General features: G+C 49.6%; 3 protein-coding genes across 3 annotated transcripts; 1 reads left to right on the forward strand and 2 right to left on the reverse strand.

Annotated features, from left to right (window-relative positions):
- Positions 1 to 3,017: 3,017 nt before the first annotated feature.
- On the forward strand, positions 3,018 to 4,640 carry N7477_005916 (uncharacterized protein; the record flags this gene model as incomplete). The annotated part of the gene is made up of 5 exons (XM_056967579.1): positions 3,018 to 3,184; positions 3,255 to 3,268; positions 3,335 to 3,739; positions 3,803 to 4,161; positions 4,215 to 4,640. The coding sequence occupies 5 exons, from the start codon at positions 3,018 to 3,020 to the stop codon at positions 4,638 to 4,640; spliced, it is 1,371 nt and encodes a 456-aa protein (XP_056822333.1).
- Positions 4,641 to 7,320: 2,680 nt separating this feature from the next.
- Positions 7,321 to 8,367, reverse strand: N7477_005917 (sterol desaturase family protein; the record flags this gene model as incomplete). The annotated part of the gene is made up of 1 exon (XM_056967580.1): positions 7,321 to 8,367. One exon carries the CDS (start codon positions 8,365 to 8,367, stop codon positions 7,321 to 7,323), a length of 1,047 nt encoding a protein of 348 aa, XP_056822334.1.
- A 1,590-nt stretch (positions 8,368 to 9,957) lies between these two features.
- Positions 9,958 to 11,233, reverse strand: N7477_005918 (biotin synthase; the record flags this gene model as incomplete). The annotated part of the gene is made up of 3 exons (XM_056967581.1): positions 9,958 to 10,295; positions 10,385 to 10,919; positions 11,027 to 11,233. The coding sequence occupies 3 exons, from the start codon at positions 11,231 to 11,233 to the stop codon at positions 9,958 to 9,960; spliced, it is 1,080 nt and encodes a 359-aa protein (XP_056822335.1).
- Positions 11,234 to 11,713: the final 480 nt, after the last annotated feature.

The following is an 11,713-nucleotide window of genomic DNA, read 5'->3' on the forward strand; positions in this document are numbered from 1 at the left end:
GAATCGCATCGCGTCATTCTTCGTATTTAAGGGTGAAGATATAAGGGGGGGAAAGAGGCCGATAGCTGTGCTTACTCTGCTGACGTGGGGGCGGTTCCAGCCGCACCGGGCTCACGGCCAATTTTCTCGAGCTGAGTATCATCAAAAGCCAGTTTCTCCACAGCGTTTGTACCGCTTGGGTAATGGTAAATTTAATTGAGATGGCATCAATGGGACAGCGAAGTTCTGCAAAATCTCCGAGCCGCCAAATACTCAGCCGATTTTCAAGCATTCTCAAAATCCTCCTATTCTGCTTCGAACCACTTGCGCAAAATCTACTTTGAGATCTGCAACCTTGTACCCTAGTACGACGTACGTCGTATGACTACAAATCGCTTCACCTACAAGCCTTCTATCCTGCTTTCCTGTCACCTTATCAAAGCACAAATCAGTGGAACCCTAGAAAGAAATGATTTAAGCCTGTGCGAAGGAAAGAATGCTGATCTATTTTTGGACATCTTGACCGGGTGCCTGCATGGAGCTGACGTTTTGTGTAGGCCCTTTACCCGAATAGGGCTGGCATCTTGATGATTTTGCGTCTCGTCACCAGTGCCGGTTTCTGTAGTCACTTCTCAGCATGCATATTTGAAATTAGTTCTCGGTCTTATCGACTTGGGTTGATACTAACGTAATCCATAAGCCATTCGCCATCACAAGCCAAACCGACGAGGGTTGACTGACAGAACTGGAGGTATTATCTGTAAATCACTGATGAGAGAAGCATATCATCCGAATTGAGATAACTGTGAAGTAAAGGCACATCCGTAATTCCAGACATCTTGCTCCACGCTACCGGCAGTGCGTTCGATTCCTTTCCTTTTCATTTCAAGGTTTTATTCCTATCGAGCTTTACAAAATTTATGTGCTCAGCATTGCGATAGATTTATTCCAAGCATGGAACAAAGTGCGCAGCGTAGGCTAGCATATGCGCAGGAAAATGTCATTGGGGAGGCCGATCAAGCTTTGGTCGCAAAGGACTTCTGGCTCCGCGCGATTCCCCAGACAACATGTTCAGAGAACAGGTCCCTCACCAGCATCAAAGTTATCATCTACCACTGCAACCCCTTTTTTGCCCCGAATACCACCGGCTATGGTTACACAGACGCTGGTGTGAACGAAAATATGTCGGGACTTGACTCCTGTCATTTCCGAATCCGTTTCCATCCCTTTCTTTGACACAGCAAGTTTCTGTGGGGGAAAACCCGGGGACAGCCCATTAGGAAACTCAACTCCACGTCCATGCACGTTGCCTGGACTGATCTATTCCTACTTGAAGTTGATCGGAACCACCACCCCTTGACAAACACTAGCGGTTTGGTTGAACTTTCCCCACAAACATAGGTGGAGCTATGTGGTCATTGAAACTGAACTCGCCGTTCAGCGCCCAATTCATTTACGCGGGCATGATATCGTGGTGAGGGCATAGGGACGTGATACTTATAATGGTGAGGTTACCAGCCGAGCGAAGCCGCCGAATAGTGATAATGCCCTTTTGCCAGAAAACAAGCGCTTGGTTCTTCCTCCTAAAAGGAATGACCCGGATGCGTGGCTGATTCATTGTCACATCGGGTGGCATACGGAGGACGGGTTCGCTTTCCAGTTAGTGGTGCGGTATGACGAGATAAAATCTCTGATTGAGCATAAGAAGCTCCACAGCAAATGTAAGGCGCGGGATGCTTTCGAGCATCATTCGGGCATTTGAGTTCAGCTAGTCCCCCAGATTACACGAGAATGATACTAAAAGTTGATTGCAAATGGGGGCTGGGGATGTGGGAGGTCTCTCCCACATACGTTTGCCGCCCATTGCAATCTTTTGTTGACTTCCGCGTCCCGAGGCATGCAATTAGGTATCCCCGGAACTGAATAAATAATGATGCGCATTTCCTATTCCCCAATTTCCGACCACCTTAGCCGGTCACATACGGTGTTCAAAAAGGCCAACATGATTAAACCCCGGAATTCACCCCTGTCACGGAGACCACGGGGTTTAGGTGTGGAGAGACGGGGCCCTCTGACGGTGCAATGACTTCAATGCCGTCTTCTAGAACTCATCATAATGGGGGTAAAGCTGTCAACTGGGTGCTGGTTCACCATGGTCGAGGAACGTTCATTGGCACCTGAAAACCGGCATGTGTCATACGAAGCATAACCAAGGCATGAGCCCTGCAGAGTCGGGCCAGGGCCGAAGTTTAAACGACGTTGCCCTGACTAAAATTTTCAGGTGGCAATGGCGCGCTTTGAGCCGCTGCTGGCCTTGGAGTCGTGTTTCCATTACCTCAGAAGATCTACCCGGCCTTGGCTCCAGAACCGGGTTGCCGCTACTCTGCAAAAAGAGTATTGTGTGTTGGCCACACATCGTCCGGGTACAATTGGTACAAATCACCGTCGTGATCGCGTCTACTTCGACGCGACTACACCTGTGCATTCAGAGACATGCACAGAAATAGTCTCTTGGCACTAGAACTGGTGAATTCGGATTCGGGGCCGGTTACCATCGGTTCTACCACGCGGGTCTCGGGATTCTTATTATCTAATGGATCTCTGGCCCGATCCTGTCATTCGCGGCCCTCCAAATTAAAATGGACTAGAGGCTCCAATTTGACCCACTCTGGCGCCCGGGAGTGGACCGAAGACGCTTAAATTTCGCTGATCGTGACTGAGCATCTGTATGCAGAAACGGGCCCCAGGTCACCACATTTTAGTCTGCCATAATAGAATCGTGCAATCGAAATACCCTCGGGTATGATAAGGCGATAGCACCCGCCTTCCAGAAGTCCCGGGCCCCGGAATCTGCGCCTCCAGTTCCCGCCAAGCTCAGTCGCGGGGGGTGGTTCGGTTGGCTCCAGCATGATGGAGCTCCACCTACGGTTAGCTAAGGATTTTTTTTGCACACATACATATCAATCGCTGTCTCGGGTTTTTTACTTCTTCCTCTCGTGCCTTCTCGTAAACCCTCCCCGACCTAACGAATTCACAATATGATCCTCGAGGGAGTCACCCCAAAGCCCGAGCCCGTCGCCGACGTGGACTCCGAGGCGGGATGGAAGGAGAAGTCGGTGGAGGAGGATGGAGTGTCGCCACGCTACCAGGATGCCTTTGGTGATGAGACCAATGCTGAGGTCAAGTACAAGACCATGGAGTGGTGGTAAGTCAAGGGCGCAATCATTCAAGATCAGTATAGATTATGATGACTGACTGCGATGCGATCTCTACAGGCAAGCTGGAATGTGTAAGTTTCTTGAGAAGGATTGACGGCGCGCGTCACGGAGATGCACAACCTCTAACATTTCAGCAGTCATGATCGCCGAGTCTGTTTCGCTGGGTGTCCTTTCGCTGCCCGCTACCCTGGCATCCCTGGGTCTTGCGCCGGCTCTCATCCTGATTATCGGCCTCGGTCTTCTCGCCACATATACTGGTCTTCTGATTGGAAAGTTCCACCAGCGCTACCCTCACATCCAGAACCTGGCTGATGCCGGTGAGGTTTTGATGGGTGCATTTGGTCGTGAGCTTTTCGGTATTGGACAGCTTCTGTTCTCTATCTTCATCATGGGTAGCCACATCTTGACTTTCAGCGTCATGATGAACACGGTCACCGATCACGGTACTTGTACCATGGTCTTCACGGCTGTTGGCTTCGTCATCTGCATGGTGTGCTCTCTTCCCCGCACCATGAAGAATATGACCTACATTTCATGCTGCTGTAAGATTATTCCTTTCAAATTTTCTAGTCGCGGCTTTCCATGCTAATTCAAGTATCGTATAGCATTCGTCAGTATTCTGACTGCTGTCATTATCACGATGATCTCAGTTGGTGTTCAGGACCACGCATATAGTAATCTCAAGGCTACCGTGGACACTGATCTGTTTCACGCCTTTACTGCCGTGACCAACATTGTCTTCGCCTACTGTGCCCACGTTGCCTTCTTCGGTCTGCTCGCCGAGATGCGCGAGCCAAGGGATTTCCCCAAGGCTCTGTACATGTTGCAGACCTTCGAGATCATCTTCTATGTTGTTGCTGCCGTGGTCATTTACTACTATGTTGGCCAGTCTGTTGCTTCCCCGGCTTTGGGATCTGCTGGCCCCGTGATGAGCAAGGTTGCCTATGGCATTGCCATTCCTACTGTAAGTGAAACCCCCTCCATTCTATCTATCGATTGTCACTAACGAAGATAAAGATTATTGGTGCTGGTGTTGTCAACGGCCACATTGGTCTCAAGTATATTTACGTCCGTCTGTTCCGTGGCACTGACCGCATGCACCGCCGCGATCTGACTTCATACGGCTCCTGGGTTCTCATCGGCCTCACTTGCTGGATCATTGCCTGGATCATCGCCGACGCTATTCCCGTTTTCAGCGACCTGCTGAGTCTGATCAGCTCCCTGTTCGCTTCCTGGTTCAGTTACGGTCTCCCCGGTGTCTACTGGCTGCACATGAACTGGGGCAAGTGGTTCTCCTCTCCTCGCAAGATCTTCCTCACCGCAGTCAACATGTGCATCGTGTTGATTGGTGCTTGTATGTGTGGTCTCGGTCTCTACGTCTCTGGTAAAGCGATTCACGACGATGCCTCCAACAACAGCTTCTCTTGCGCCAACAATGCCTGAATGCGCTATGTTTGATTTCTATGATTCATGTGCATGATATCTGTACTATATCATTTCTCTCTGTTTATATGCGACATTAGCTTTTGATTTTTCGTTTTAGATAGCCTTTTCATAGACTTGGGTTGGAATACATTGATGACCATTTTTTGATTATATTGACACATAATTGACACACATTACTCGCCAATACGCATACCTTGATAGCTTTCTAGGGAGCTCAACCAACACCAGAAATAAAAACCGGGAACAATTCGGGGAAAAGTCGGAAACAGAGTCCATCGAAAAAAAAAAATCGTCGTCGGGAAAGAGGCTCGGGAAAGGCATCGGGAAAGAGAGCGGGAAAAACGGCAAGCATCGTATTCAGCCCACACTACTCATCTGGTGGCTTATTCCAAGCACTTTCTCTTTTTGTCAGGATCCAAGGGCTGCTCTTTCCTGTTTTCCATACTATAAGTTGCTGTCGCTTAAAAGCCTCAACCGGCAGCGCTTCATAGGTCAACGGTGGGTATAGTCATTTCACAACTGTGCACTCTGCATCTCATAATTTTCTTCCCTGGAAATAGATCTTATCCTCGTAATGAGACTAGCCTTCTCTTTCAACACAGGTCTTATCTTCATATACTAGAGGGCTCGTGAAGCGCACGGGTAGCTCGCCTAGGTGGAACGAGACGACCCGCCAGATGGGTAAGTGGGGTTTCAGCAACATTTGAAGAAGGCTTCGATCTCTCCACCTTAATTCATTTGCCAATCCTATTGGGCAGTGCCATGAATTGCTCATCTACAGTACTGTACATCGCTTGGACCCACAAATTGCTTGTCGGCAAATTGGATGTCAATTTCCCAGTCCTGCCACGTTACTTCCTGCGCAGTTTCTACTGTTGTTACCAGGTGGGATGGTGGGGGAAGCGATATTGAAAGCACAAGGCCTTTTCCGGAATTTTGTAGTCAAAAAGTAAGCGTGAAGTATATCTGGAAAATAAAAAAGAAGCAGTTTGTCAATTAAGTCAGCTGCTTGGCCTCTATCCTCGAATCGGGCAATTATATTTTCGATACATGCTGTGTCCTGTGATGACAACACAACACAATACCGAAGATCGAGGTCATTCTAATCGCACGAACATCTTGTCTGGTCTCTAATCTAAAGATCAGCCCCTCTTTACTAGCCTCGACTCCAGGAATATCAGAAGCCAAAACTTGCTACCTTCAGTCATTCAGAAAGGTGTACACTCTGCTACATCTAGATCCATCGGATTTTTAGAGATTTGGTACCACCGGACATGTTAATTAAATAGTCAGGCCAAGTTATCACAGGGCTAAGGGTGGGTTTCCTGAATATTGAGTATAGACACACTGCCACTTACCCCATGGGCTGTGCCGTCAAAATCACTGTTGGCTGATCAACAATGTAGGCATACCTCATTGTAGACATTAAAGTACACTCCTCAATCGAGAATGTGACAATCAGTACTAGACTGGTCATTGTCATCCTTGAGGTAGAATTTGTATTGAGACAGACTTATTAGCTAGACTGGCCCTGGTGACGGTTTCCAAGCCGCTCCTGATATTGGCATAGACTTATCTTTTACCTTGACCAGTCGAGATCAAACGAACAGAAAAGAGACTGAAATCGGATGGGCAAAGAAAAACAGCCTGTATTTCGATTGCCGCACGATGTTCATCCGTCTCCATCACTCCACCGGGGCGTTCCATGGGGATCAAGCGTTTGTATCAAGGCCGCCCAGGCTTGATGAATTGCAGTCAGAAACGTCGTGCAAAACATGCATAGGGCCGCGACAAGCCTCCGGTCTTTACAAGCTACGTTTAGAAAGAGCCGGGATTTCATTGGTTCTACCCCTTTGCCCATTCTGGCTCCAGGCTGAAATCACAAATATCTCTCACGCGAGGTTTCCACGAATGTCAATTTGGGTGATCACCATGGCGTGACCTGTTATTCGGCGTGCAAGACATGCAGTTAGTCGGACATGACTACTTCGACGGTCGTAACATGGAGAAGGTATGGGGAGACACCGTCCCATACGGTTTGATCTGTCGGAAATGTCTCAGTGAAGGGCTTATCACATACTTCATTGGTCTATGGCCAGTGAGTCCCTAGCAATATATCTAATCACTTTCGAAGTCGCCTTGATCAGCATGTTATAAATTACTCTCCCAATGCGAAGACTTGTCGCGAGTCCTTCAATGAGTGACTTGCATTAAACAAGGCGTACCATAAGACGCACGCTGCTTGGTCAGTCCGGTATCAACTTGGGACATGATAGCTGCCTTGAGCTCGAACCAATATAGTGCCGAACTGTGGCAAGCCAATAAAGATCTCTTAAACTTTCTACATTGCCGAAGTTGTGTTAATGCCTGCTCATACATGGGCTGTATTACCGCAAGTCAAGGAAGAGAATATGCACGGAACTTCACCTATCTCCAGTAGGGATTTTAGGAATTAAGTGAAAAGGAAAAAAAAAAAATAGAGCATTGGGTAGCCTCTCTAGATTGATGAAAGTCTATACCAAGGGCCGGGAAAGCAGTAAATAAGGCCTAGATCAGGGTTCTTCAAGGCATCAGTGATAGTAAAAAGAAAATCATCATCTTTAAAATAAGCATACGTCGATCTCATAAAGTCCTTTATTCTGGAGATCGTTCAGAATAGCGCCCTGATTAGGATCCCCTAGAATAAAGGCATCGTGACCCTATCACTATAATCAACATTCGTCTCCACAGATTCAATCCGCTCAGTGCAAGTCCCGAAAATCCGATCCCAGAGCCTAGTCTGCTTGCCATAATTATGGCTCTTGCGCCAGCCCTTCCGATGATGCAAATCATGATCCTCGATCACAATCTCGCAATCGAGCATCTGCAACAACCAGCTCAGCGTTGACGGCACAGTCATATGCAACCGCAAGCCACTGTGTCCGAATACCTCCGCAAACGCCACATACTGGTGACAGATCCACCATTCGTAGAAACCCATAGGTAGACCCATAAGCTTCAAACTCAAATAGGTCATCATCGGCACCCCGACCATATCGAAGAACTCTTGTTCATGGTCTGCATATGCGGTGAGGAGTGGGTTGGGGTGTTTAGTGAGATGGTGCGTGCGGTGGAACTTCCAAAGGAAGCTGACATCGTGCATAAGACGGTGGTACCAGTAAAACCAGAAGTCGAGAACAATGCCGTATAGTCCGATCTCAAGGGGCAGCCAGAGCCAGTTCAAGTCAGATGGGAGCATGTTGCGATTGTAGGCGAGGTAGACGGAGAGGATGAGGCGGGATCCGGTGGTTTTGTACAGTGAGGTTACCACCTTGCCGACGCCGACGTCTGGGACGCCGTCACGTTCATGCTTGTCACCATCTAGGAAGCCGTGGATGTGACCTAGGCGGCGGAGAACGTGGACCTGGTAGATGACTGTTGCGTTGAAGGCGAAGAAGTACAGGTTGAATGTTGTTATGGGGCCTAGGGTGTGGCCTGTGTACATCATGATGCTTTGGTGGAGGATGAGTGGGAGTGCGGAGTAGAATAGAACCCATCGTTGGAGGGACCATTGTGGCATGTACGGGATCTTTTCATCTTTGCTGTGTACTGGGACGTCTTTGTCTAGGGCGATCGGGTGGGCGTTAAGGATCTCAAGGGCCCAGTGGTGGTGATTCCATTGTGTGCGATCTGCCGTTCGCCAGGTGGATTTCATCGAGTCCTTCGATTGAGGTTTGGTGTCCATGTTTTCGGTGAGTTGGGCAACGACATAGCGGCGGACGCTTGGTTTATATCAGTCCTGGTCTGGCCGGTATAGCATAGCATGTGAAGGTGGACACTTTGAGACGCGAACGATCCATCTGTGGATCTCACTTCCCCAACAAAAACTTCAGATTGAAATGACGAGATAATCAAGACCGCCCTGTTGTAGATCGGAGTCGATCCCCCAGTTCCCACATGTGAAGCTGGATGGCTCCCCGCATAGTTTACCGAGGAGTGATCGCATGAGCATGATCAAGTGTGTGTAAACTGCGATATATTGGTTGGAGGCATCAAGATTCGAATCGGAAATGCATTTTCTAGATGTAGATCATTGCTACGAACAGGTGAATTGATGATGTGGGTGGTGCATCAGTGGGAGACTCGGCCTCGGTTCGCGCCATCGTGAATGCCAAGACGGGCGATCTCCCAGCCGAAGCATCTTACAACCCTCTGAAATTCGCCTATTTGATGCATAGCGTAGACCGAGCCAATGATATGTTGGACAGTCCGTTCTTTCAGCGTCTTGACTTATTCTGGAAAGGAAATCCTATGCGATTTGACCAGTAGAATCTGGGGTGTCGCGGAGTTCCCGGGGTCTGTGGTCTTCACCGGTCCCTCGTGCCGCATTCTGATTCGATTATCTAGATGATGATGGTCGTCTCGAAAGAGCAATAAATCTCCGGTCAAGTGTTCGCGCTTTCTGCTCAGGTGATTTCGTTTGAAAATCATATATTGGCTGTATGCTTCCCGAGTCGTGGATATCGACAGCGCCCCCATTGTGGCAACAGTTCATTTAATAGAAGCCACCCTGTACATTCGCTGAGTTGCACAAACTCTTTTGAATAGACTTGAGAAATTCGAACGGATTCACAGAAATCTGCAGCAATAGCGAAGGACTGAAATATAGAAGGCTTTAGTCGTCACTTCTCAGGCCTTGAAAATAAAAACAAGAGATACCAGCCATCAGGCGCCTCTGTACACCCGCAAGTACGAGGTTCCCCAAGGAGTGCACACTCGGTAGTCCCGCAATTCCCGCATACGAGGTTATTGCACACTACGGACTTGAACATAGCCCGACACTTTAACAACAGAACTGAGTTTCAAGGTCTTACGACCATTCGAAAAATTAATCATTTCAACCACATCTTAACGTCGAAAATCTGAGGTGATTCAATGTCTCGTGTCGGCACCTTTGAACACAAAACTTGGAGTTCAATAGGTCAACGGATTTGTCAGTTTCCGATCTCGGCGGGATGTGTTTTTCCCATTATCGTCGACTGGTTGATCAGTGACGCAATTCCAGTTCCCAAACCAGTGTCCGGTGTATTTGAGTCCAAGTTCTGCCTAAGACGAGCAATTTTTTCGATTACTCTGTCAGGGTCTCGGTTCATTCGATAGGTGGACCCCCTATACCAAACAAAGCAGACCTTGGCTACGGTCGCGAGGACAATTATCGGAGATGATAAAAATTGCCTTAGAATTTGAAATTTGTCCATCACTATTCAAAGGCTCGCTTGGCACTAATGCAAGCCAAAAATCTATGTAAACCCAATCACATCAACATGGGCAGGATCTAAGAGCTAGCCGCGACCTGCGCAGCAGCCTCAGTCCCGGCAGAAGGCGGGGTCGTAGTCTCAGCAGCCTGCTTCGGCTCGGGTCTCTCGAAGCTCTTCATGGGGTAATAGCCCCAGCGGTCAAACATGGCACGGTCCTCGTCCCAGCCATTGCAGTCCGTAGTCAACATCTTCTCTCCAGTGAACACGGCATTAGCACCCGCGTTGAAGCAGGCGACCTGCTGTTCCTCGGTCAGAGCGATGCGACCGGCGGCGAGGCGAACAATAGTAGCGGGCATAACGATACGGGCAGTGGCGACGGTTCGAAGAAGACGGTCGAAGGGGACCATTTTCCGGTCTCCGAGGGGTGTGCCGGGATGGGGACTAGAGCATTGACAGGGAATGATTCCGGGTGCTTGGGTAGGCTCGAGACGGTGTGCAGAAGACCGACGCGGTCTGTATCGCTCTCGCCGAGGCCGAGGATTCCACCGGAGCAGACGTTGATGCCTGCGTCGCGAACGTGATCCAGTGTGCGAAGACGCTCGTCGTACGAACGGGTGGTGATGACGTTGGGATAAAATTCACGAGAGGTATCGAGATTGTGGTTGTATGCGGTCAGGCCGGCCTCTTTGAGTTCCTTGGCTTGGTGCTGATCGATCATACCGAGGGTCACGCAGACTTCCATGCCCATGTCGCGGATTCCGGAGACCATGAGCTTCACGTTCTTCAGGCTGGTCTTACGGCCGCGCATGTCGCGCCAGGCAGCGCCCATGCAGAACCGGGTACTGCCGTTTGCTTTGGCGATTCGGGCTTTCTCGAGCACGTCTTCTACAGGGCTCATCTTTGTGGCTTTGAGTCCCGTGTCGTATCGAGAGGATTGGGCGCAGTATGAGCAGTCCTCGCTGCAGCCGCCCGTTTTGATGTTCATCAGTGTGCACATCTGGATGGCTGAGGGGTCGTGGAAACGACGGTGCACGGCGGCCTGGCAGGCATTAGCTTAGCTTAGTGTTCCATGCTGTGTTCGTCTCGGGGTGGTGCAATTGAAGCTCCACACAGGATTTTCGGGATGGTACGGTCGAGCTCACTTACCGAGGCATATGTGAGTTGGTTCAAGGGTGTGTTGTAAATCTGGGACACTTCCTCACGCGTCCAGGTGATACGAGGCGTGGTGGCATTGGTAGCCTCCACCAGAACACTGGGCACTCGACCGGCAATAGAGGCCGCACTGGGGGGACCCTGAACGGTCCCATAGGAGCGCACAAGCCGAGGGAGAGACCGCGGGACAGAAAACGACATTTTGCAAGGGTACGTGTAGAAGGAAGAAAAGGGCAGGAAAGAGGATCTACGAGAGGGGCAGATTCACCGGTTCGACGATTACGACGTGTGGGGAAGCGTTGTCGGGCTTTGGCCTAACTTTAACTGCTGGCCCCTGGACGCTCCCATGGTATCCTCCGATGACAAGATGAAATTATGAAATCATTGTCCGGATCAAGTAGGGAACCCTGAGAGCCCCTCTTTTCTCCGTGAGTCTCGATCTGGTTGGGGTCAACATCCCTGCAGACCATAACCAGCAACCCGCAACCCGGAGAACGCAGGCTAGGGGCTAGGCCAATCTGTTTTCCTCGGAGATCTCTCGCTGATTAGACGGATTCCAACTTACCACTCGATCCCGACTGTAACCGAGGGCCAATTTTTCCAGGGACGGGCGCTATTCTGGTTTGAAGCGCCTCGAATCTGTTGAGTTCACTATATGCGTCATCATTCTGAATGGGGCCT

The sequence above is a fragment of the Penicillium maclennaniae genome (assembly GCF_028827695.1).
Source record: "Penicillium maclennaniae strain IBT 15551 chromosome Unknown utg000005l:1.0-2652337.0:1.0-2654196.0, whole genome shotgun sequence".
Lineage (NCBI taxonomy): Eukaryota > Fungi > Ascomycota > Eurotiomycetes > Eurotiales > Aspergillaceae > Penicillium > Penicillium maclennaniae.